Here is a 27,855-nt window from a genome sequence, read left to right on the forward strand (position 1 = left end):
AGACTTTCATTCAATGTTTGCAATCGTTACAAAATAAGTAGTTCAAAGGGCAGACTTTATAAAAACATGTACTATTGGATGCAAAGTACAATTGGACTAAAGGAAATGACTGTGAAAAGTGTGGAGAGTTTGTAGACAGAAAATGTAACATCACAACCTGGAGGAGAAGCTATTAAGCAAATCATGTAAGTAACAAGAGCCATCCATGATATTTTAAATCAGGTATCAATTAACCCAAAGGTGGGATATAAACCAGCACTGCGTTGAGTGGGAAATTGTTGATAGGAGACTGTCCCTGTTCTTGCATCTGGAAAAAAAATATGTCTGGCTGGGAGCCATTGAGGAGGAACATGAGGTGGGTGTCAGGGTTTATGGGGAGAAGGCAGGAGAATGGGGTTAGGAGGGAGAGATAGATCAGCCATGATTTAATGGCGGAGTAGACTTGATGGGCCAAATGGCCTAATTCTGCTCCTATCACATGACTTTATGATATGATGAGTTTAGACCACTCTGACAAATCAGGGAAGACAAATGCATTTCTGTAGCGTTTGATCTAGGGAATAGATATACCTATGGCTATTTTATAGCTATCGTTAAGCTTTTATTGAGATACTGTTTAAGAAACCCACTAAACCAATATTTGTTTTACTAATTGGGTTTGGGGATCCAAGCATGTTAAATTGTTGGAATTATTCCGCCAATTCCAAAGTTTAATTTAAAGCAATACCTTGTCTTTTATCAATAGTTTCATATTACAGAATTTTTAGAGACAAGATATCTGATAACAATGCATCAAGATATCAAAAAGCAAAGTTGCCTGACAATACATTGTACTTTGATAACATTTCATGCAGTTGTATTTTTTTCTTAATTGAATTTAATACAGAGGAAGAAAATTTGCATTTGTATCATATCTTTCATGACTTGGAGGATACTCTAAAAGATTGTGCAGTCAGTGTGTGGCGTGCAGTTACAGTTATAATGAAGGAATGTGATAAATGATCAGGGAAAAAATAGAGAGCCAGGACATTGTCGAAAACTCCCATATTGTTCTCTAAATGGTGGATAACAGCAAAGCATATTTTACAGGAATGTGAGTTTAAGGCACTCTGAAATATCAGCGATTTATATTGAGTGTGATTGCTAAGTATTGTGGCGCATAGCAAAGATTTGAGTACATGAAACTCATAATATGAGTATACAGGTACAACAAGTAACTATGAAGGCTAATAGAATTTTGGCCATTATTGCAAAGATGGATATAAAAACAGATGGTAGACAAAAATGCTGGAGAAACTCAGCGGGTGAGGCAGCATCTATGGAGCGAAGGAAATAGGAAACATTTCAGGTCGAGTCCCTTCTTCAGATAGGGAGGTTTTCATGCTAGTGGTGTTGCAATGGAAACCATTTTTTTTCTCTTTCTATTTCATTAAAACCTTTCAGTATTGTGAACACATGATTTAAATCTCCTTTTTACATCCAGAACAATCTTATCAACCCAATGTTTTGCACAGCTTTACCATTGCACACACTCTACTAATCTCTGCTGCCCCTTAATGACATTCATATCTCTCCTGAAGCATGCCCAGAAGTGAGTACAATACTCCGGTGGTGGTGGCGGTCGCACCCTACTTTATGAAGTTTTTACGTTTGTTCTACACGTCTCTATTTTAGAAATGTAATACAGATGTTACTAGATGTAGCCATATTGAGAGCTCATAAAGCTCATAAGATTAAGGAATAATCTTTGTCAATAACATGGAAATCTCAGTCATGCACCTACACAAACATATATTTCTATTACTTTGTGTCTGACCATAATAGTGTCAGGAGTAGGTCACATATTTACTCAATAATGTTTTACCCTTCAGTTAGATCATAACTAAACTTTTATTTTCCCCATTCCATAATCCTTAATTTCTTTAGTGTTGATAATGCATTGATTTCTGTTGTAAATAGCCGTATTGGTTGATGATCCAATGACGTTGAGAATTCAAAACATTCACAACTTTGGGATAAAGAAATTTCTCCTCACTTCATTCCTAAAAGAAATACATCCTGCAAAGCTAAACTATGTTCTCTCTATTGTTGGTGTAGTCTCACCAAAACTAGATGTTGCAATAATATTTCCTTATTCTTATGTTCCAACAAGTTTTCAATAAAATGTAATATACTAATGGTCTTTTTAACCGGTTGTTACATCTACACAATATTTTCAACAGCTCTTAAATCAATTTACAAATGAGCATTTGTTCTTCTCTCCTCCTTTAAAATAAATTCTACTTTTTCATTCTTCCTTCTTTGGAGGACAACTTCAAACTTCCCCAAATTTTACTTAATCTGCCATTTTCTTCAATCAGTTTTCATGCACTGTATATCTTTGCAGCATCTTCATGTCCGCTAAGCTTGCATTCCCCCTCCCCCATTCATGTTTCCCCATTGAAACCATTGATATAGAATCGCCATCAGTCTGAAGAAGGGTTTCGGCCCAAAACGTTGCCTATTTCCTTCACTCCATAGATGCTGCCTCACCCGCTGAGTTTCTCCAGCACATTTGTCTACCTTTGATTTTCCAGCATCTGCAGTTCCTTCTTAAATGATATAGAATAGCTAATGCTTGAGTACTGGTTCCTGTGACACCCTACCAGTCGCACACATATGGATTGAGCTCGCATCTGTATCACAGTCACCATGAACAAAGGAGTTGAAGGTGAATTAAACTGCTCAAGATTAATATTGCTATTGAGACGTTATTGCGACAATCAACATTGATTGAGCCAATTGAACCTTTGAACTCATCTCAGCAGAGGTTCAAAGATACCTGGGTGCAGTGGCCTTTTTAATCAGGTTGGCTACTTGCCATGGGTGACAGGAATGAAATTTTACCATAGAACAAATGATCTTGAGCAAGTGCTGTGTGAGCAACATGTGTACATATACATATAAACTTTAAACCCAAACTACTGGCAGAGTACCTCTCACAAAGTAGCTCTAGTAATAAAGATAGGAGCTTCAGCTTTAAGTGTGTGTCTTCCATTGCAACTCTCGGTCATTAACGGCTCAACTATTAGGTATGTAAGGCTGCTTTCTTCCATGTTGATATATTCAGCTTAGTTATCTTTATCTTTGTTACCATAATTCTGACGTTTTTAGTCCATTGCTTGTGATAAGATGCAAATAATTCAAATTTTCGTCAACTCATTCTTTGCTTTTTGATCAAATTCGTCAATACATATACTTGACATTTGAACATTGTTTATTTTTTCTGAGCTGAGTGAAACATTTTCTCTAAATTTAGCCTTTTGGTTCAAACAAATCCAATTCTAACTTTACTATACCTTGCTTAAGTTATTGAATTCATAATATTAAATTAATGTTAGCTTGATACATAATATTCATAAAGGTGAAATCTATTCGTAAGCAAATATCAGGAGGCATGCTAAGAATGTATTTTTGCTTGTTTGCTTTAGCTCTATGCTTTATGACAGAATTAAGTTTGTTATATTTGTTGAATGTATTGATTGAAAGATTACAGTTAGCAATGTTAGATTCCACTGTCTTAACATAGTGATGTCACAATACAAATATCTAACTTTTACCCAAACTAATAGAAACATAGAAACATAGAAACATAGAAAATAGGTGCAGGAGTAGGCCATTCGGCCCTTCGAGCCTGCACCGCCATTCAATATGATCATGGCTGATCATCCAACTCAGTATCCCATTCCTGCCTTCTCTCCATACCCCCTGATCCCTTTAGCCACAAGGGCCACATCTAACTCCCTCTTAAATATAGCCAATGAACTGGCCTCAACTACCTTCTGTGGCAGAGAATTCCACAGATTCACCACTCTCTGTGTAAAAAATGATTTTCTCATCTCGGTCCTAAAAGACTTCCCTCTTATCCTTAAACTGTGACCCCTAGTTCTGGACTTCCCCAACATCGGGAATAATCTTCCTGCATCTAGCCTTAAGAATTTTGTACGTTTCTATAAGATCCCCCCTCAATCTTCTAAATTCTAGCATGTACAAGCCGAGTCTATCCAGTCTTTCTTCATATGAAAGTCCTGCCATCCCAGGAATCAGTCTGGTGAACCTTCTCTGTACTCCCTCTATGGCAAGAATGTCTTTCCTCAGATTAGGAGACCAAAACTGTACGCAATAATACGCAAAAACTAAGGGAAATGAATTGGGACAAAAAACTATAACTAATAACAATATATTTTATCGCATCTTCAGGAAGTTATGGGTCAAAAGGCTAAATCCATATTAACTATTTCATTTTGATGTTTCCCTTTCCCAAAGTAACTTCCTAAAATAATTCAGATGCTGGTATCTGGTAGATGTTATCTGCTAGCACATAAATGTTTTATTTCTTAACAAATGTAGTTTGTTTCCGTTTGTTTTTGGTGAATATTGCATTTGGTTTCATTTTATAGCTTTGATTTGTTCTGTACAATGTAAAAAGCATTGCTCACATAAAATTATAGTGGATTTCCAGTCCATTAGATGTGTTGTTGCTTTATATGTTTTGGTCACAAAATGTAATCATTGGAGTTTTGATATAGTTCTGCGCTGTTTATGGCTGTAATCAGAATTTGCAAAACAAATTCTCATTAGGTGAAATATGTTCTGGTTATATTCATAGCTGGATTGCTATAAATTTGAAAGATGCTATTTTCACCATGAAGATTTTTCACTTTTAAAATGCAACCTTCAGTGCAAATTTCTACCTGACAACAGACATGTGTCCTTTATTGCAATGTTTCATAAAAAGAGCTAGTAGCATTGATTTAATCTTCTATCAACAGAATGCCAAGGTGTAGCACTGTGAGCTTTGTACTTTGTGAAATGTGAATGCTGATACTGTTTAACGTGTTTGCAATAAGAGATAATCGATTTCCCTTTAAATTGTGCCCATAGCTTGAAACTCCTATCACAAGTCCAAGGTTACTCATTCAACATTTTAATAGCTGCAAATAAAAGTTTTGATTCATTTGGACATAGTTTTAATTTTGTTGACCGCATTGTGAGTTTGCATTTGGTACATTTTATTGTCGGCTCCTTCAAAATTAAAAATGTATTTAAGAATACATTTCTCTGCGGTGAATGAGTTAGCCTATCAGAATGCAGACATTTTATCTACGTAACTAATGAGACAACTGTATGTTGTATCCACTGCTCATGAAGATTAGACCTAGGATTAACTGGGGGTTTTTTTACAAATGTTTAATTAAACAGCCCTAAAAATGATTATTTTATGAAAGGGATAGTGAATCTGAAAACATGTAAATATACATAGAACATTGGACAGTTCAGCACAGGAACAGGCCCTCGAGCCCATGATGTCTGTGCTGACCATGATGCCATTTAAACTAATCCCATTTGTCTGTACATGGTCTATATCCTTCCATTCCCTGCCTCTTCACATTCCTGTCTAAATGCCTCTGAAACAGTGCCATCATATTTGCTTCCACCACCACCGCTGGCAATGTGTTCTAGGCAGCCCCATTGTTAGTATAAAAACCTGCCTTGCAAATCTTCTTTAAACTTTTCCCCTCTCACCGTAAATCAATCCCCTTTAGTATTTGATGCATCCACCCTGGGAAGAAGATTCTGACTATCTATCCTATTTATGCCTTTTATAATCTTATAAACTTCTATCAGATCACCCCTCAGCCTCTGATGTTCCAGAGGAAAAAAAAATCTAGATTCAACCAACCTCTCCTTACGGTTCCCATCCAGGCAACATCTTGGTGAACGTCTTCTGCACCCTCTCCAAAACCTCCACATTCTTCCTGTAATGTAGCAGCCAGACACAATATTCATCATTGGGTTTTATATATCATGATTTTTTGCAATTATCCTCTTCTAATTTGGGCTTCATATCTGAAGAAGGATGTGCTGGCTCTGGCGAGAGTCCAGAGGAGGATTACAAGAATGATTCCAGGAATGAGTGGGTTAGCATATGATGAGTGTTTGACAGCACTGGGCCTCTACTCACTGGAGTTTAGAAGGTTGAGGGGGGACCTCATTGAAACTTACAGAATAATGAAAGGCAAAGATAGAGTGGATGTGGAAAGGATATTTACACTGGTGGGAGAGTCTAGGACCAGAGGTCATAGCCTCCAAATTAAAGGGCGCACTTTTAGAAAGGAGGTGAGGAGGAACTTCTTTAGTCAGAAGGTAGTTAATCTGTGGAACGCATTGCCACAGAGGGCTGTGGAGGTCTAGTCAGACGATCTTTTTAAGGCAGAGATAGACAAGTTCTTGATTAGAACGTGTGTCAAGGGTTTTGGGGAGAAGGCAGGAAAATGGGATTAGGAGGCAGAGATCAGCCATGATTGAATGGCGGAGCAGACTCGATGTACCAAATCGCCTAATTCTACTCCTGTAACTTGTGAACTTGTGAACTTCAAGCATTGACATTCTTTCGAAGCTTTCAATATATCCACCACCCCCCACCCTTGTGTAATTTTTATTCTCAAGCTGCTGTATATATTTCCATTGATAAAAACTAAATTAATAACAAAGTGATCAGCAAAATCATGATGTGATTTATGTCTGAATGTGAAAGCAAACACTCATTGAAAGCTGATTTCATCCTCCCATCCTGGGTGTAAGGTTGAATTTTATGAATCATATTCTGTACTGGATTAGAGGGCCATTTGATCACTCATTGATAGTGACTGCGGTCTGCCATGAATACCATTTCATGTTGATCATCAACGGCACTCCTAATAGTGGCCTAATGACTCTATTACGGAAGTCAATTCACATTGAACCACATTGACTTGCACAATTGTGCAGCATAAGAACCCATAGACAGCATCCTTCTTGATGTCTTTCACATAGCGACTGCTTCAATTTCTCTGAGAGTAGACTGATCTAATACATTAGATTGCTTCAATCAAAACCAAAGTGCTGGACGACCTCAGCGGGTCAGGCAGCATCTATTAGAAACATAGACATTGAAAATAGGTGCAGGAGTAAGCCATTCGGCCCTTCGAGCCTGCACCGCCATTCAATATGATCATGGCTGATCATCCAACTCAGTATCCTGTACCTGCCTTCTCTCCATACCCCCTGATCCCTTTTAGCCACAAGGGCCACATCTAACTCCCTCTTAAATATAGCCAATGAACTGGCCTCAACTACCTTCTGTGGCAGAGAATTCCAGAGAGTGGTCTCACCAAGACCCTGTACAACTGCAGTAGAACCTCCCTGCTCCTATAAGATCTTCTAAATTCTAGCGAGTACAAACCGAGTCTATCCAGTCTTTCTTCATATGAAAGTCCTGACATCCCAGGAATCAGTCTGGTGAACCTTCTCTGTTCTCCCTCTATGGCAAGAATGGCTTTCCTCAGATTACGCCTGGAGTATTTAGAAGATCTTATAGAAACTTACAAAATTCTTAAGGGGTTGGACAGGCTAGATGCAGGAAGATTGTTTCTGATGTTGGGGAAGTCCAGAACAAGGGGTCACAGTTTAAGGATAAGGGAGAAATCTTTTAGGACCGAGATGAGAAAACATGTTTCACACAGAGAGTGGTGAATCTCTGCTCCTATACTCAAATCCTTTTGCTATGAATGCTAACATACCATTCGCCTTCTTCACAGCCTGCTGCACCTGCATGCCTACTTTTAATGACTGGTGTACCTTGACACCCAGGTCTCGTTGCATCCCCCCCTTTCCTAATCGGCCACCATTCAGATAATAGTCTACTTTCCTGTTTTTGCCACCAAAGTGGATAACCTCACATTTATCCACATTATACTGCATCTGCTATGCATTTGCCCACTCACCCAGCCTATCCAAGTCACCTTGCAGCCTCCTAGCATCCTCCTCACAGCTAACACTGCCCCCCAGCTTTGTGTCATCCGCAAACTTGGAGATGTTGCATTCAATTCCCTCGTATTGGGGGAACGGACAGATAATAATTCAGGTCGGGATCCTTCTTCAGTGATGGAGTCGTTTTTCTGCTTTAGTTTCAGTTTAGTTTATTGTCACGCATACTGATGTACCGTGAAAAGCTTTTTTTATTGCATGCTATCCAGTCAGTGGAAAGGGTGCATGATTACAATCAAGCTGTTCACAGTCTACAGATACAGGATAAAGGGAAGGCTGTTTAGTTCAAGATAAAGTCCAGTAAGGCTTGATAAGATGTTTAAGAAGGAACTGCAGATGCTGGAAAATCGAAGGTACACAAAAAAGCTGGAGAAACTCAGCGGGTGCAGCAGCATCTATGGAGCGAAGGAAATAGGCAACGTTTCGGGCTGAAACCCTTCTTCAGACTGATCGGGGGGTGGGGGGGGCAGGGACAAGAAAGGAAAAAGGAGGAGGAGCCCGAAGGCTGGGGGATGGGAGGAGACAGCAGGGGGACTGAGGAAGGGGAGGAGATAGCAAGGACTAACAAAATTGGGAGAATTCGATTTTCATGCCCCCAGGATGCAGACTCCCCAAGCGGAATATGAGGTGCTGTTCCTCCAATTTCCGGTGCTGCTCGCTGTGGCCATGGAGGAGACCCAGGACAGAGAGGTCGGAGACGGAGTGGGAGGGGGAGTTGAAGTGCTGAGCAACCGGGAGGTCAGCTTGGTTATTGCGGACCGAGCGGAGGTGTTCGGCTAAACAATCGCCCAACCTCCGCTGAAAAAAATGCAATTACATTTTACCCAGGAGATAGATTAACAATCACGTTGCCTCAAGCATAAACGTCATTCAATGATGATTAAGAAGCTATTCTGTAATTTGTTTAAACAAGGCCTTATCATATTTCCTCCCATATCTTGACCCATAAACTAGGTGATAAATTACAGCTGTGACCTCATGTGCTTCTGAAAACGATTTGGCAACTACAATCACATAATACTTTGAAATACACAATTGTGGTACATTGAAGTAATTGGAAATGTCTTAAACAGGGTCAGAAGTCAAAATTTAAAATGATTCAATACATACATGGACTCATATTAATGTTACGTGGCTTTTTGGCCATTTAGCCATAAGCCTGTGCCTCTGTTTGTCACCATATGGGTGTAGTTCTGTGATGCACAATATGTGACCTTCAGTTACAGTATATCCAGTCTGTAGGATGGATATCTGGACAATTCCTAGAATGACTAGAAGAATCATTTAGACAGGTACATGGTTAGGACAGATTTAGAGGGATATGGGCCAAATGTGAGCAGGTGGGACTAGTGCAGATGGGGCATGTTGGTCGGCGTGGGCCAGCTGGGCCAAAGGGCCTGTTTCCATGCTGTATGACTCTATGACTCTGCTCCCATAACCTTCCTGACACCAGGCCTTCCTGACACCCGGGACCTACAGTATCGAGAACTGGGACTGTGGACCTGACATGTGGTAGCCAGGAGCAGAAACTCAGGGACTGTGTTGGACCTAGTCCAAAGCCCATACCCAGGTCCATAGTCATCGCTGGACCCAGGTACCTGTACACTATGCTGATAAGGCATGAGTCTGTTCGCATAAAACAAATGCAATACTGGTGGGGACATAAGGACCTGCAGATGCTGGACGCATTCACAGAACACAAAGCACTGGAGTAACTTAGCAGGTCAGGCAGCATCTCTGGAGGCCATGATCAAAATTGATCAGCAATGACCACAATGAATGGCGGTGCTGGCTCAAAGGGCCGAATGGCCTCCTCCTGCACCTATTTTCTATGGATAGTAGTTGTTTTGGGTCCGGACCCTACTGGTGGGTGCAGGTCTGTCACTGTTCAACACTGGAGTGAATTACTGATATCACAGTCTATCACATGAAACAGTACTGGTGGGTGCAGGTTTGGCAAATGAGAGAGCAGCACCAGAAATGGCTAGTGAATGCACACTGAGTGAACACACACTGAGTGAACACACTGAGTGAACACACTGAGTGAACACACACTGAGTGAACACACTGAGTGAACACACTGAGTGAACACACTGAGTGAACACACTGAGGTGCAGAGACCATAGCAGTGAGTGGCAGTGACCTGACCAGTGAGAAACCTACAAAGAGGTATCCGTGTAATAGAAAAGAAGGAATGATGAGGGCAATTAGTGGACCAGTAAAGAGGCAATGAATAAGCAATATGAACCACAGCTGAAATAAAGTTTATAATATTCAATAAGATGCATTTTAATAATTGGATATCTTACTGAAGGAATTTATTAATTTTTTTTAAAGACCACTTAAAAGAAATTACAGATATTCACATTCTCACTTGCCATGAAAATACTGTACTTTTAAATTTGATTTTATTTTTCCACTTTATATTGCACTAACGGCAATGTAAAATGTCTGCTTTCTTGTTTGCAAATAAACTATTTATTTTGCTCTGAATATTGTTGGTTGATGAAATTTTGTTCTACTCCAAGTATAAGTGAGAATCAGTTACGTCACAAGCTATTAGAAATCAGTAAGCTCACTGGCCATCTCAGTGGATTCACTTTGAATAACACCAGGATGTTTCTTGCTTTTGTAGCATCACACTGCTATGCCTCCAATTCTCTTTCCTAGAGTACATACACTTATCATTTTGTTTAATAAACAATCTCTTAATGCTAGTTCTAAAAATTGACTTGTTTCAACTAGAATTTAATAGTATTCACCACCCCTCTCTCACCATGAGGGAGTGATTGTTTCAGGAACATTAAGGTTATTCAGTGGAAAAAGCTTCCAATGAAAATTGGGCCATTAAACAAAGAAACATGCTGATGGAGAGGGTGAGGGTGATAACAACCGAGGGAAGGGGACAATGGGAAACAGATTGCAGTTATATTGCAGATGAGTTAATGAAGATATTGCAAAGAAGCAATCTAGCAGTAAACGTGACTACTTGATGTAAAGTGGTGATTGAAGGAAGTAAGCTATCTTTCAGAGATGATCTTCAGTGGAACCTCGTGAATCAATTTGTCATGAAATCACAATCACCATTTATTAAAATATACAATTGCAGAATTTGAAGTGGGGGTGTATTCAAAAATACTAGAAAGGGTTTTAGTTGCTCAGTAGCATTTCATAGTTTGTTGGTGGTGGCAGTTTGTTGAAAACTTAATCGGTCAAGAGAGTCAAGAGTAAGAGTGTTTATTTGTCATATGTAGCGACATCAGACAATGACATTCAGGTAGCAGTTAACAGGCCTATAAATATGCATGGATAAATATAATAATCAAAAACTCAACAAATTAACAACCATAATACTCGTACAAAAAAAATTTAAATACAAATTATTCATACTGCTTTATTCAATCTTGTATGCTCTATGAAAATCATGAAGACCCAAGAAACTAATTTGTGCCATTATAAGCTTAGGTTTTCAATTCTCAATCTCTGGATGTAAATAAAATTAGGTATCATATAAATGTACTTGATAAAATTGCAATCAAGATTGGTCAAGAATTTGAGATGATGAATATTGCAAAATGATTGAGTGCCTGTTTTTATATAATTATTACAGCCACAACTTAGCACCAGAACTTAAAGAATGAGCTTCTTCCTGGCTGCCTCTGTGCCAGTTCTGGTCTTGATTGCTACTATTATTTACTGGTTGAGAGACAAACCAAAACCCATCAAAACATTATGTGATCTTTCCAAGCAATCTGTGCAAATCGAGGTGAGTTGAACAAAATGTAGATAATAAAGACGGTACGAGTAGATAAAAATGTATTTAAGGATAAGCTTAATATGTATGAAATGTGTGTTTGATGTAGATTTTCATTTTATGAAGAAGCAACAAATTAATCACACTGGCTTGCCACAAACCATCTTTTGACAATTTCCCTCATATTCTCTTTCTAAATGCATTAAATGTTGCTGGTCAATGATTTCTCAACCAAGAATAAACAAGACTTATCGAGGATAGTTGTAGTTTATAAATTCATAAGTTGTAGGAACAGAATTGGGCCATTTGACTCATCAAGTCTACTACACCATTCAATCATGGCTATCTATCTTTCCCCCTCAATCCCATTCTCTTGCCTCCTCCCCATAACCCCCGACACTTGTACGAATCAAGAAAAAAATCAATCTCCACCTTAAAAATATCCATTAACTTGGCCTCTACAGGGGTCTGTGGAAATCGAGGCTGTAATGATCCAGGCCTTTCACTATTTGGTAAGTTTAATCAGGGCAGAGGGAATGAGATCATGTCTCTTGACCATCAATACTGAATCCATTCTGGGCAAGTTAAGGCTGTGAATCAAATATTTTGTCTCCACTAGACAGATGGGTTAAAATTTATTTTGAGCTGGTTCAATGTACTGTTAGTTATTCTGAAATCATAAGCTGCTTGAAATATATAACTCATCAATGAAATTGTCATTAGTCTCTTGTTTATACGGATTGTAAATCCGTATAGATTTTCCAGATTAATACGACAAAAATGCACTGGGGTAGAACAGTCGGAGGATTCTTTGCATCAGAATGTACTGTCAGCTGATCTGGGAGTTGCTCCATATTAATGTGCTTTATATTAGTCCCAACCTGAAACATCGTCTGTCCAGACCCTCCACTGACTCAGTCTGACGCCTTTGCTTCCCCCCGAACTTCATTTTTTGCTCACGATTCCACCATTTCCAGTTTCTCGTGTTTCTCTGAACCTTATGTCAATCTGGGTTTCAGTATCATCTGCTTCATGAAGACGTTTTGTGAAAGGAAGCTTATTTTGTTTTTTTTCATTTGCAGAATAGTGGAGGTGCCAGGAGAAGTGCATTGTTGAAAGACGATGAAGTGATATCTCATTTTTATGATGATGTCAAAACACTCTATGAAGCTTTCCAAAGAGGTTTACGTGTATCAGGTATTAAAATACTCCACAACCACTGCACTGGGATCTGTCATCATTTTTTTCTATTTCACTATTTAACAGAATTACATATTTCTCTCCTGTCAGGTAATGGGCCTTGTCTGGGTTACCGCAAACCTAACCAGCCTTATCAGTGGCTCTCTTACAAACAGGTAAGAGGTGTTGAATTAATGAGAAAATCCAGGAAATAGTACAGAGATCCAAATTGTGGACGAGCTTGGGGAATAGAAAGGTACAGTTTGTTAGGATGGGGTCTTGACTCAGAGAAGAGGAAAATGATAAATAGTTGGGGAGGGTTTGTATGTGGTGAAACTGTCATTATGAGCTGTCAGTCTCAGCTCCACACCCCAGTCTATTTAAATACACATCAACTCCTCAGGAAACCGATTCACACTGTGAATTCCACCTGAATTGCAAAGTTGCGCTAATGAACTTTGGACCATAGCTTCCTTTTGCGTGTTGCACTTGACTGAATTGTTAGGTGAGAGATGTATGAAAGTTACAAAAGATAAGAAAGTGTATTTATCTCTGAAAAATCATGAACTAACAGGAAGGCATAGTATTTATCTTATTAAGTTCAATAGTGTCAACATACAAAATTAGAAAAGGTTGTCTATTCATAAGTTTATGTCAGAGGAGCAGAATTATACCCATCGAGTCTACTCTGCCAAACAATCATGGCTGATCTATCTTTCCCTTTCAACCCCATTCTCCTGCCTTCTCCCCATAACCTTTGACACCCTTACTAATCAAGAATCTGTCAATCTTTGCTATAAAAATATCAATTGGCTTGGCCTCACTGTTTCAATGTTCCTCTTCATCCTTCTAAACTCCAGCGAATACAGGCCCAGTGCCGCCAAACACTCATCATACGTTAACCCAATCATCCCTGGGATTAATGAACAGCTGAAAAAGTGTGTTTTGATAGTGATCCAAACCTAGACCACTGTTTCATGGCACCTGGATGTTTTTTATATTTTGATTAATGTTTTACAATTGATATTTTTCTTCTGAAATAAGAAACTAAATATTCCTAATATAATGTATCCAAGGTGCAGTTGCAATCTTCCTTTTAATGTGAATACTGGCGGCAGTTGACACCGTTCTCATTGGAAACAAATTGCAACATTACAACAAGGACATTTGCAACAAACGTCATGGTGCTTAAAGGTGTAGACCGAAGGAGTCAATAAAAATTCAACATTGGGCCATACATGACTAACTATTGACTTAAAAACATAACTTAGCTGGGATCAGTAGGTTGTGTGATGCTAAATGGATGGAATGGGTTAAAAATGCACAAGTGTTCTGTTTAAATCTATACTTAACTGTTCTCATTTACCTATAGGTGATTGATAGAGCTGAATATCTCGGATCAGGCCTTTTACATCGTGGATGCAAACCATCCCCAGACCAGTACATTGGGATATTCGCTCAGAATAGACCTGAGGTAAAGGATATTGAACCTTGGACTTTAGACTTCGGAGATACATTGCAGAACCAGGTCCTTCATCCCACCGAGTCCATGAGTCGCTACACACTAGGGACAATTTATAATTTTACCAAAGCTAATTAACCTACAAACCTGTACTTCTTTGGATTGTGGGAGGAAACCGGGGCACCTGGGAAATCCCACGCGGTCACAGGGAGAACGTACAAACTCCTTACAGACGGCACGTGTAGCCAGGATTGAACCCAGGCCTCTGCCGCTATAAGGCAGCAACTCTACCACTGTGCCACTGTGCTAACCACTATTACACTATTAATAGCTATGCTTCACAAACCTGTAATAAAGGGCATTACTTTTTAAGTTATGGATTTCATTTTGGCAAGTTGTGATATTTTGCCTGATTGCCTGAAATGAACTTTGTCATTTGACAACTGGGTAAATTTGTAATGTTACAAGTTTAAAAGCATCATTTAATCTTTATAATTTCTATCTCTGCTCTTTAAGCTGTCTCACAGACATGGCAGCCATGGTAACTTCAGCCATCAAAATGAGCAGGAAAAGTACTTTGTTTGAATTACTTCAATATTTCCCTATAACAACTCATAACAATGACAGCACAGTGGTAGAGCTGCTGCCTCACAGCACTGGAGACTTGGGTTCAATTCTGACCTCGGGAGCTGTGTGTGTGTGTGTGGAGTTTGCAAGTTCTCCCTGTGACCACTTGGGTTTCCTCCGGATGCTCTGCTTTCTTCCCACATCCCAAAGACAGGCTTTAAGGTTAATTGCCCTCTGTAAATTGCTCCTAAAGTTTCAGAAGTGGATGAGAAAGTGGGATAACATAGAACTCGTATGAATGAGTGATCGATGGTCAGCATAGGCTCATAGTTTAAATGCTGGATCTCTGAACTAAACTAAACCTGTCAAATTTAAGCCAAGAGTGGCAAAGTCCCATTTCTAGCTGTTAATGATTAACTGAAAACTGAAACAGATGTGCCAACATGAATAGTTAGTAGATAAGACAAATACCTTAAAAAAAATATGGTAATGCAACATTTTCAAATCTATTGCTATTAATACTTATTCACCATACAGCCAACAATGCCAAATAAAGGCAAAATGGTCAGCATGGACGAATTGGGCTAAAGGGCCTGTTTCTATTCTGTATGGTTGTATAACTATGACTCTAACAGCCTTGACTCTGTGGCCAGGATTTTCTTGGCCTGTTGAACCGAGAGAAAGTATTATTTTAAGAATATTAGAAAAGATAAAAATCACTTGAACCATTCAAATTTATCTCCAATTCTCAGAACATTGTATTTTCAGTTACACATGTATTACAATTGCTTAAATATACAGCATCTATTTGCTGAACATTTGGCAACACATACTTTCCTGCAGTAAACATTTTGACTGAATAATTGAACTTTGGCATATATTTAAGAGCAACACATTTATATTGCTGTAATATTGTTTTCAAGGCCCAGCCTATATATAGACAACTTTGTCTTGAAACTTATATCCATTGCAGTTTCTTGATATTTCTACTGTGGAAAATAATTTTATAAATTGAGATTATCAAACTTCAGGACTTGTTTTAGGGCTCTAATCTTTCTTTTCCTTTCTCATCAGTGGATAATTTCTGAGTTGGCATGCTATACCTACTCCATGTCAGTGATACCACTGTATGATACCCTGGGGGCTGATGCCATGGTGTACATTATTAATAGAGGTTGGTATAAGTTAAAAACAGATCTTAAATTGTTTTTGTATTCAGACAGTGATATCTAAAGAGTATTGCGTCAAGGAATACCTGCGAGCTTTTGCATAGAAGGAGATTTTGTCCCTGAGGGTTAGTTATGTTATACTAACTCTTTGCAACTCACTATTTTATTGCACTGAGCTGCTCCCGACTTTGCATCCATCAGCAGCAGTATGTACAGTAATGATTAATGTAACGTTATCTGGGCAACAATAATGGCTAGTCATTTTGTACTTTTTCTCCCCCAAACTATTTTCTCATCCAAAGGGATGGTGGCACAGTGACGCAGAATTGCTTACAGTACCTGGGATCCATGTTCGATCCTGACCAAGGGTGCTGTCTGCACGGAGTTTGTACGTTCTCCCTGTGACTGCATGGGTTTTCTCCAAGTGCTCCAGTTTCCTACCACATGCCAAAGACGTGCAGGTTACTAGGTTAATTAGCTTTTGTAAATGGCCCCCAGTATGTAGGATAGTGCTTGTGTAAGGAAATGCTGGTTGGCCCAGACTCGGTGGGCCGAAGGCCCTGTTTCCACGCTGTATCAATAAACTAAACCAGATATGGCAAAAGGAGGGTGTGTTTTAATGCAGAAGCAATGTTTAAGGCATAATAAAATGCTGCCTCAATTCCCAACAGAGAAATTGCTAAATCCTATTAAAGTTGCTATGTTCATTAAATCAGCATGTTTGTACTAAATGTAGTGGATCATACTTTGGCAGACTTAAAGAAAGGTCGATTGTAATTTAATGGCATTGGAATGATAATGTAATGATAGAGGAGCAAAAATGAAAAATCTGGCAGATGCTGGAAATCTAATAGAAAAAAGAAACCTAACATACACAACATGTCAGGTAGCAATTTTACAGAAAGAAGAAAAATGAGTGAAAGTTATGATTTGGTTACTTTCAAAAGAACAGAGAAAAGTTGAAAATAAAATATGTTTTAAGTTGCAGAGAAGGAGTGGGACTGAGAGAGAAGAGAGGAAATGCCCATGATTGGGTGAAATCCAAGAGACTGAATGACACAAGTGGTGCTGATGCCTGCTGCTAAAGGACGGTGAAGACTTTTAGTTTAGTTTAGTTTAGAGCTACAGTGTGTAAACAGGCCCTTTGGCTCACCGAGTCCGCACCGACCAGCGATCCCCGCGCATTAACACTATCCTACACACACTAGGGACAATTTACATTTACATCAAGCCAATTAACTTACAATTACCTGAACATCTTTGGAGTGTGAGAGGAAACCGAAGATCTCGGAGAAAACCCACGCGGTCATGGGGAGAACGTACAAACTCCGTACAGACGGCACCCATAGTCGGGATCAAACCCGGGTCTCCGGCGCTGCAAGCGCTGGAAGGCAGCAACTCTACTGCTGCGCCACCGTGTCGCGGTTAATTGTAAATGATCTCTCTGGAGGAAATGTCATAAGAAAGTGGAGAATTAGAAAAAAAGGAAAACAACACGGGAATTGTGAGGTCAATCTTAGGAAATTAAACACATGGTTGACGCTGGAAAAGAAATACTAACAGAAGGTGATAAATGCTGAGCAGCGACTAGTGGAGAGAAAAAACCTAAATTAATTTAATGGCTTCAAGACCTTTCATCAGAACCAAGCATTTCTGGTATAGATTGAAGGATAGATTAATGGCTCCAATGTGCCAGGTTAGAATATGACGCGCTGTTCTTCAAGCTTATTTGGGTTTTTTTTTTAAAGAGACCTCAGATAGAGAAATCAGGATGGAGAATTAAAGTGATGGACAACTGGAAGCTTGGCTTACCCTTGCAGAATGAAAGAAGGTGTTCTACAAAGTAGGCAGTAAGTCGGCACTTCTCCAATATGGAGGAGACCACATCACGAGAAGAACATGTGGCACACCAGAAAGTGAACCACTGCTTCCCCTGCAAGGAATGTGTGTGTCTGGATGGTGGGAAATGATGAGGTTGCTGTGTTGAACTTGCACTTATTTAGAGTTATTCCATTGCCAAGAGATGAAAAGTATTTTATTCAATCTTTTGATTGTAAAGACAACAGCAAAGTACAAGTTACCACACCTTTCAAGCCTTGAGTTGATCAGTCTTAGCCAGACTTATGACTTTGCTGTCTCTAAATCCCAGATTCAGGGTCTCTCTTGTACAAATTGGTCCTTGGTTCCCTCTGCGATCCTACATTCTCGCTGTTCTAGGGTTTGGTCAGAAGTTAACTCCTGTCTCCCACCCCTATCTCCTTCCTATGCCTTCTGTTCTGCTCCAGTGAACCAGTACTTTTGTAATAATCTAGTACAGGTCCAACACATTTCAGCCATCTTGGTCTTGTTGCATCTGGACTATTAGCTACCACAGTATCATGTGGCCCATTTCCCATGTTACCAATGGTATGCCTTCTTAGATACTGGTACTGAGCCAATTAGGTAGAGAGGAGCATTCATTGCTCGTAACTGTTTATATTGTCTTCATTCTCCACATGGGTCTAATAACCAGGTCTCATCACTCAGGTAATTCTCTGCCTGAATCTAGGCCATTAGTTATCTCTTATTACCATGGAAATTGCCAGAGCCTCTGTCTGCCATTGAGGTCCTGTTGGAGATGACTTAGCGTGGACCTTTGGTTTCTTGTCCAACTAGAGTCAGGTCTCATTGCTTTTGAGATATTGGTTTATTGAAGTCAATTTCCCAATTTTGGCTGCTACTTGGTGAAGCTGATAGAACTTCACACTAATGTATCTCATGCTGGATCCAGTCCTGGAAATTCACTTCTTCAATGAAGGCACTGTTAACATCTCTACATATATTTTCTTAACATCCTCAAGCAACTTTACAGACTATTAGGTATCCTGGTATGTGGCAATCTCCAAACATCTGTCAAGGCTATACTTAATTTCCATTCTTCCACTAAATGACAGCTGTTTCTACCCTCTGGAGACCACAAGGTAAATGGACAGGCGCTGTGCATCTTTCATGAGTTAGTGCCAGGGGAAGAGGAGTGGTTGGTGGTGATAGAAGAGCGAATCAAAGTGTTATGAAAAGAATGGTCCCTTCAGAGTGCTGAATCATAGTGGAACAGGAAGATACGTCTGGTTGCGGTTTCACATTGACTATGGCAAGGATTTTAGAGAACGATTTATGGATCATGAAGGCAGGTGAGGTGGAAGGTATGTACAAGAAGAATCTTATTCTTGTTCTAGCTGGGAGCAGAGGAGTTTAGAATGGAAGTGGAAGGAATGGAAGGGATGTGGTTGAGAGCCTAGTCAAATACAGGAGAAGGGGAGATCACATTTACAGAGAGAGGAAGACATCCCAGAACACCATTAGGTAGGGTGTTTTTTTTCTCTATGAAGCAGAGTTGTTTGAGGGGTGACCTGATAATTGAGGAATACAAAATTATACGGGTGGATAAACAGTGGAGGGTGCATAAATAGGTCATAAATCGAGAGAAAGAGCTCCTGTTGGTGGTGGTGTTTATGACCTGAGAGCTCAAGTTTAAGTAAGATATTGTGGGGATTTCAAAAATAATTTATTTCATCTAGAGGGTTTTGGAAATCTGGAAGTCATGGCCGGAGGGCTGTTGGAGGCATAAACTCTTACAACATTTAAATAGTATTTAAAAGGGTCGTGATCTGAAATGTCACTTGTCTATGTTCCTCAGAGATGCTGTCTGACGTGGTGAGTTACTCCAACACTGTGTCATTTTTTGCAAACCAACATCTGAGGTTCCTTGTGTCCAGTATATCCATGATCGCTGTGAACAAAACAAAGCGCTGGAGAAACTGTGGAGGGAATGGACAGGTGACATTTTGGGATGGGACCCTTCTTCAGACCTCAGGGGCAGCAGTGAGAGAAAGTTACACAGAACTCCCATTGGTGAAAGGAGGAGAACCTCTTGAAAATAGGCAAAATAAGCAAAATGGAGACAAAAGGAATACAGATGCTGGAATCTTTAGCAGAACACAAGGTGCTTGAGTAACTCATCAGGTCAGGCAGCATCAGTGGAGGATATTGGTATGAATGTCGGGGCTGAAGGATCAGTTTCTTCATTGTATGACTCTATTACATGGGAGGCAGCCAAGTGAAGAGAACTGCATACATATTAATGGTCATTGAGGAATGTCACAGAGTGTCATGGAGAGAAGAATCTGTCAAAATGCTGGAAGAAGGAGGGTTGTTTTTTGAGACCATGTGTTAGTGATGACAAAGGATTGTCTGTTAAATCTGATGGGCTAGCAAACAAAGGCAAGAAGATTCTTCTCAGTGTTCTTTTGAATTTGAAGATTAATGACTAAAGGTTACTTAAATAATTATTCATTTCTATTTAAAACTTGAGTGAGTGACTTATCTGCATTAAACAGTGATTATTCAATACTTTGGTTTGATATGATCATGGGGAAATGATTCATGTGGAATATCTTGTGATGCGTTAAAAGTTTGCTAAACTTAATATTCACATTTTATAGCTGAACTTGCAGTTGTGATCTGTGACAAAATGAACAAAGCAACGGTTTTGTTGGGAAATTGTGAAGTGAAGCAGACACCATCATTATCCACTATTATCCTGATGGATCCATTTGATGATGCCTTAAAAGAACGTGGGACAAAGTGTAATGTTGAAGTCCTCACACTGAAAGAAGTTGAGGTAAGATTTGTGAAATGTTTTGCTTTCGATCTAGTTTTTGAGGTACAGCGTGGAAACAGACCCTTCGGCCCACCGAGTCTGCATTGACCAGCGTTCCCCGCACATTAACACAATCCTACACACACTAGGGACAATTTACACTTGTACCAAGCCAATTAACCTACAAACCTGTACGTCTTTGGAGTGTGGGAGGAAATCAAAGATCTCGGAGCAAACCCATGCGGTCACAGAGAGAACGTACAAACTCCGGACAAACAGCACCTGTAGTCGGGATCGAACCCCAGTCTCCAGAGATGCAAGAGCTGTAAGGCAGCAACTCTACTGATACGCCACTGTACCACCCCCAAAACATGGAGGATGATGTACCAGATAAAGCATGCAGGTGGGAAAAGATTCTGCACATAAATAGACATTCTGTCTGAATAGTAACTGCTGGACCTATCAACTATGTCCAGGTGCCCTGAGTTAATTTAGTGAATTTAATTAATTTGATAACTAAGCACATTTCTTAGCTCAATTTATTTGCCGCTGACTATTTTCTGACATGTCATTAACTGTAATGCTCTGGCTCTTGAATAGAACTGGAGAAACCTAATTTTACTAATGTGTTTTTCTTTTTAGGATCTTGGAAGGGAAAATCTTCAAAAGCCTATTGTAAGTATCTTAGCTAAATTTACTGTGTAATCGTGCAGTTGCTCATGACTCCCTAATCCTCTTTATCTGGGTTTCTCTCGAGATTTTCCTCCATGTATACTGCTTATTTGATGCCTAAAGTTGTAACATGAGCTAAATTGCGTTACTCTTCTAGTCCTGGATAAAGAAACTCAATTAGCCTAGACAATGCTGAAATTCCAAAGTAACAATTGACCTAACTAATCAATGCCATTCATCCGTGTGAGCACACTAATGTTTCAATATCATTTATTTTGTTTCTATCCTTCAACTGTCTCCATAACTTATATAGTGGTATTGGTTTTATAGGGCCTGTTTTCTTGCTGTGTCAAAAAGCAGTTGCATTTAATTTTAGTTTTACCATTCCCATATACTCAACCACCAGAACCAGCCTGCTTTGATGGGTATTAGCCACATATAATTTTAAATATCACGACCAAATCATCCTTTAATCTGCATTGTTCCTATAATATTGCCTCATGAAAAATAATTTATAAGTGAACCCATTGTTTCCTTTCAATTGTCTCTATATTCTCGAAAACAGAGCCCCAACTTGCAGGATTTTATAACTTTGAAATTACTTGAATTATCAAGTAGGTTTGTTATTGTGTTTCAACTTCTATATTCTGCATGTTTATGTTGAAACCTATTATTCAATTACATTCATTTAAAGGGGCCTTATGATGATGTGTTAATGCATTGCTTTTCCACATCACCCAACAATCTCTCAAATCATTTCTAATGTTTTAGATTTTGTGTAACTTCATTTTATTAAAGAATCTAAAATGAGTCACATAACAAATTAGGGTCATAATTGTGATGACACGGTTAAAATACATACGTTTAAATGTGTCACTGGATAGACATAATTAAAGAGATGTTGCAATCATAGTAAAAATCTACGCAGCAAACCGATTATTAAGCACATATCTGAGAGGTTCAGCCATAAATATATCTTGCCGCATTTAAAGTTTACGTGTGAGCTCACAATTTTGACCTTGGCCTCACAATTGACCCAATCGTATTCTACTGCATTAATTGAAGTAAGGTAGATCTGCATCCCTCTGCTTGTGGTCGATCTGCGTAAGGTCTCCAAACCAAGGGTCAATAATTGTACTATTGCCTTCAAAACAATGGGGTTCAAGTCTTTTTCCAGAGAAAGGACTAAATCTTTGCCGAAACTCCAATATAGTGGTTCCTACTTGATTGCTGGGAGTGCCGTCTTTCTGATGAGATATTAAGCAGGGACTCCATCTGCATTGTCACACACACATGGTTGTACTCTTGGTTTTATTTTGAACTTTAGCAGAGTAACTTCTGCACAGTATTTATTCCTTGATCGACATAAATAAAAAAATATTTGGGTGTTTTTTTGTGGGACAGTATTGTGCAGAAATGCCTGTTATGTTACTACATTGGTTCCATTTTAAGCATTCCAGTAGCTATAATACTTTGGAGCATTATGACTAACTAAAGGCTTCACAATGAATGCAGGCCTGTCTGTGTGACTTTCGGATAACGGTAACTTTGCATGTATTTAAACTTTCCTTTCAATTCTACTTATTATTACATTTTTTTTGCATCTTCCCTCACTAAATAATAAAATTGTTTCTTATATGTGTGTCTGCGTCTTCAAACATTTGCATTTCTCTTTAATTTCATATTCCCTGGTCTGATTTCTGTTGGCCACTCTTCACATAAGACTTCCCTGGAATTTTATTTGGATATAAAACAGCTCAGCTTTGAATCAACTATTTCTCAGAATCAAACTACTTTAAGCCAGGAGGGATACTCCTCCAACACCACACACTCCACTGTGTTTAAATGACCAATCAAGATGATGGCAGGGATTTGATGCCAAAATATGGACATCTTTATAACCTTTTCACTATTATTTTTACTTCCAAGTTATTAATTACAAATGTTACAATTCAGAGTTCTTATTTTATGGGGGAACTTTGTTGCATTTTCATTTCAATTGATCATATAAATTAATACATTGCAATCATTAATTTTAAGGCCAATTTCATACACACTGTCTATTTTGAATATTTCTTCTCAAATAAGACTTTATTCACTGTTTTCTAGCCACCAAAGCCTGATGACTTGAGCATTATATGCTTTACAAGTGGAACAACAGGTATTTCAGTTCTCATGTTTGAGAGATTCCTCCTAATATGACTTAAAGTGTTTCTTTTGCAATTATGTATATGATAGGACAATCACAGAAGCCTTGGTCAAGGAATGGAAAAAAACAATGTACACATTGTCCTTAGATCCCAAGGAGCTTGATTTGAATCTGGCCAAGTTTCATGCAAGACACCATCCAAATGATTTGAGGAAATTGATATAGTTCCACACCGTCAAATGAATATAAAATAACCACGTTTTTAAAACATCCAGGCTGGTAAAAATAAATGTTATGCAATTTTAGCGTAATTAAATCTATCTCAATACAAAATGATGCCGGAAATTAATCACCTTAGGCGACATCTCTGACTTCAGTACTGAAGTTCCTGTGGAAGTTGATTCTCATGAGCTTCATCAATCTTTTCCCTACCAACTCCCGAAAGATATATAATTTTTGTTTTGAAATCTCCCCATTTCCTGAAGCTAATTTAGTCAAAAATTTGGGATCAATTTGGCAGAACTTGTCCTTTGGCAGAACTTGACACGTGGAAATGTGGCCAATTTGATAGAAAATCCCCCAAAAAATACACTGAAGCAAAAACCAGAAAATGCTGGAAAGAGAAACATTTGTGGAAAGAGAAACAGTTAACATTTCAAGTCTGAGATCCTTCACCAGTTCTGAAGTTTATTCAAAGTTTCTCTTTGTACAGATGCTGCCTGACTTGCTGAGAAGCATTTAAAGTTTTTTTTAAATAGATTTTAACTTTGCTCTGTTTAGCAATTGCTTTATATTAAAATAACCCACGGTTAATTTAATATAATTGAAAGATGCCTGCATTTCCTAGTAGATTTGGGTGTGGGAAATAGAACAGTGTTGTGTAATCTAGATTAGTAAATGTATATAGGAAAACATAGAAGAGTACAGCATAGGAACGGGCACTTTGCTCCACAATGTCTGTGCCTACGTGAATGGAAGGATATGAATCATGAAACATGAATGATATTCTGTATTTTCTGAAACAGGTGACCCTAAAGGAGCCATGTTGACTCATGGAAATATTGTGGCCAATTCGGCAGCATGCTTTAGGATGATGGAGGTATGTATGATAATGCTGCTGGGACATCTGAGCTGAAAGTGGCCATGGATGATTTTGCAATGGTATTTTGTGGAATTGCTGGGACAAACATGTATTAAATACCATGGCAATGCTCTGCTTTGAATTTACCTTTATCATTTTGTTTGACATTTCCCCAATCTCATGTGGTTGTGTGGTGCTGTTTATCTAAACTGCATCTTATTCATTGCCACAGATGGCGGTGGAGGCCATGTCATTTAAAGCGGAGATTGTTAGGTTGCTGATTATTAAGGGTGTCAAAGGTTACAGAGAGAAGGCAGGAGAATGGGGTTGAGAGGGAAAAATAGATTGGCCATGATTAAATGGCAGAGTGGATTCAATGGGCCGAATGGTCTAAATCTGATCCTATGTCATGGTCTATTAGATCTTGATTTCTCATCTGCAGCTGAATGTATTCTGTTGGGTGATCTGAATAACTTAACGGGGTGGAAGATTGCAACCTTCACGTGGTCCGCCCTGTTTCGACGAATGCAATCAACCCGGCGTGCACATCACATAAGATCAAATAGAACAAGTTGTCCTACAACTTTAGGCTGTGCACGCCACACGCAAGAAGAAGAATAACTTAACAACAAATCAATTTGTGAGGGATAGAGGCAATTCTTAAAGCTCCAAAAGAAAAGTTGGAGCATGCCTTCAGATAGTCAAAGGCAAAGCATTAGATGGAATTGGAAGTTCTTTTTAAAAAGGTTATTGCATATTAGGTAAACTCAGAGGAACCAGAAATTCTGGTGTTGGAATTTTCTTTTGTGTTTTGAAAGATGGCAAAGATTTGGCTTAGATTTCAATTAATTAAAAAATTGACAAGCCTTATGCGTACTTTATGCCTGACCTTAAGTAGATTTCTTTTCAATACTGCAGATTGGCTTTATTTGGATAAAGGGTTGAGACTGCTTTAATCCATTAATTCCAGTGCTAAGAACTGGAGCTGCTTTTGTAGAATTGAGACTCCTAATTGATTAATTTTGCTTTGAACAATCTCATGCTGACATGTCTTGTCACTTGTTGTTTGGATATATTCTAATTGCCTACTTCTTATCTGCACAGCCCAACTTTTCCATCAACGTTGATGATATTTCGATCTCCTACCTCCCTCTGGCACACATGTTTGAAAGACTGGTTCAGGTAACAAGATGCATTTTCGTGCAACTTCTAGGGCAAAATTAAACCTTCTTTCTCCAGCAAAACAGCAGTCTTGAGACAAGAGGGTGGATTTTGGGCATTATTTTGAGGTGTGACTGTTTTGGGTTTCTAATTTCTGAAATTAAGAGTCTCCGATTGTGTTAATGTTGTTTTGGGATGCTAACAGTAACCTGGAATAAGCAACTTCTTCGACCATGGTAATTCACTAATACAGTTAGTCACTGGAATCCAGTAGCCTAAATGTGAAAAATGTAGATTTTTGCATATATCGATGTCATTTTTTTTTAATCGCAGTGGTTTTGGGGTGCAATTTATTAATGAGATCATGCTGAACATAGCTTATTAAATGAATGCAATTGTATTGTATCAGGCAACACTGTACTGCAGTGGTTCCAGAGTGGGATTCTTCCAAGGCAACATCCAACTGCTACTAGATGATATGAAGACCCTTCAGCCTACATTCTTTCCAGTTGTGCCTAGACTACTGACTCGTGTCTACGATAAGGTTTGTTCCTTTTGCAGAGTTTAATGTGGAAGAAGAATATATTAATTTTAAAATAATATAATAATTTCTTTGCATTTTCTTTTCTTTCCCTGCCACTCTTTAATAAATGGCACAATTTTATATCCATTGAATATAGGTTTAGAAGAATATGGGCCAAATGCAGGCAGGTGTGACTAGTGTAGCTGGGACATGTTGGACGGCATGGGCCACTCCATCACTTTATCAACAGAGTGCATCACTCTCTCAATCTATAACACTGGGTGGATTGAACGATACAGCATGAAAACGTGTCCTTTGGCCCACCATCCATGCCAACCATTGATCACCCGTTTCACTGGACGCATAGCATTATCCAACTTTTCACAGAGCTATATCTGATTTGTGCTTTAATACCATCCATATTTTTTGCTTATGTAACCTCTATAGCCTTTGACTAACAGAATTCTATTAAGTTGATTTGAAATTTTTAATTGTCAGACAACCTCGATAGATTTTGGGCAGAGAGTTCCGTGTTTCCAGCACCATTTGAGTGCAAAAGCTCTTCCTAACTTCATCTCTGACTATTGTGAAAGTTTTGACCCTGGCTCTAACCTTTCACATCATAGGCAACAGTTTTGTTCTCTCCTTTGACCAGATTAAACAGCCAAATTAATCATCCTTAATGTTGATGTTTAGGATTTCTAATTATAAATTATATACCAGTTCAAGTTAAGTTATAACAGAGTGATTTGATTTTGACGTTCTAGAATTTGAATATTATTTTTTTATCTGTGCTGGAATTTTAACATTCCAATTTCATGTCAACTTCCTGCAATTTTCAACCCTTACATTTTTGTTTTCTGTTGGTTAAAATGTTAGAAGGGCAGTCTTTTCTTCTCTTCTTGGGTAACAGTTTGAAATACTGTAGGCCTCTCAAACAATGTAAAGGAATTGTAAATGTGAAATGTTATTCATTACCTTTAATATTTATTCCCTGCCACACTGTTGAGGCTGTACCACAAGGTAGATTGGGTTAGGAGAGATGATTGGACTTCTGACTTGGTTTGATGGTCTTCTGCTGTCAAATATATGAAAAAAAAACAAATATACAAATTAAGGCCATCTGTAAGTCACTTGAGCTAGCTGCACAGATGATTAAAATCATGAATAATCATGAATAATAATTAAGGATGTATTTCACTCTACCTCTTTGTGGCCTTTGTACTTGTTATTTTCCCTGTAGCTGTAACACTATATTCTGCATTCTGTATCATTTCTCTATTGGCACAACCTGTTGTACTCATTCATATATGATATGATTATAATCACATATGGAATGATTTGCCTGGATAGCACCCAAAACAGTTTATCACTATTTGGGTACACATGACAATAATAGACCAATAATAATCTGGATGATCAATTTCTCTCCTGGGATAAATAAAGTTCTATCGTGTCGTATTGTTGTAACCTCAGATCAGCATTCCTATCTGCCCATGGTATTCTTTCTCTTCTATTGCGTATCAATACACCTCTGCTTTAAAATTATTTTAAAATGCTTCCATTGGAGAGGAGAGCTTCAAAGACTCACATCCCACCATGTGAGATAATTTCAATGCATCACGGTCTTACTGTAAATGAACAACCTTCT

The 27,855-nt window shown here is 38.7% G+C and overlaps 1 protein-coding gene across 4 annotated transcripts in view; it reads left to right on the plus strand.

The window, feature by feature from the left end:
- The first annotated feature begins 40 nt into the window (after positions 1-40).
- The window catches only part of acsl5 (acyl-CoA synthetase long chain family member 5), a 45,584-nt gene continuing 17,769 nt past the window's right edge, over positions 41-27,855 (plus strand). The window contains exons 1-12 of one of the 4 annotated variants that reach the window (XM_033033849.1): positions 41-185; positions 11,459-11,614; positions 12,685-12,799; positions 12,893-12,957; positions 14,154-14,255; positions 15,885-15,984; positions 20,461-20,639; positions 21,261-21,293; positions 23,400-23,451; positions 24,465-24,538; positions 25,625-25,702; positions 26,091-26,225. In XM_033033849.1, the coding sequence (XP_032889740.1) occupies positions 11,486-11,614; positions 12,685-12,799; positions 12,893-12,957; positions 14,154-14,255; positions 15,885-15,984; positions 20,461-20,639; positions 21,261-21,293; positions 23,400-23,451; positions 24,465-24,538; positions 25,625-25,702; positions 26,091-26,225 (1,062 nt within the window). In that variant the 5' untranslated portion in view covers positions 41-185; positions 11,459-11,485. Of the gene's footprint in view, positions 186-2,929; positions 3,072-11,442; positions 11,615-12,684; positions 12,800-12,892; positions 12,958-14,153; positions 14,256-15,884; positions 15,985-20,460; positions 20,640-21,260; positions 21,294-23,399; positions 23,452-24,464; positions 24,539-25,624; positions 25,703-26,090; positions 26,226-27,855 lie in introns of those variants that run through there. The other 3 variants (XM_033033846.1, XM_033033848.1, XM_033033847.1) reach the window with 3 other exon arrangements.

Source organism: Amblyraja radiata, chromosome 15 (assembly GCF_010909765.2).
Source record: "Amblyraja radiata isolate CabotCenter1 chromosome 15, sAmbRad1.1.pri, whole genome shotgun sequence".
Taxonomy (NCBI): Eukaryota; Metazoa; Chordata; class Chondrichthyes; order Rajiformes; family Rajidae; genus Amblyraja; species Amblyraja radiata.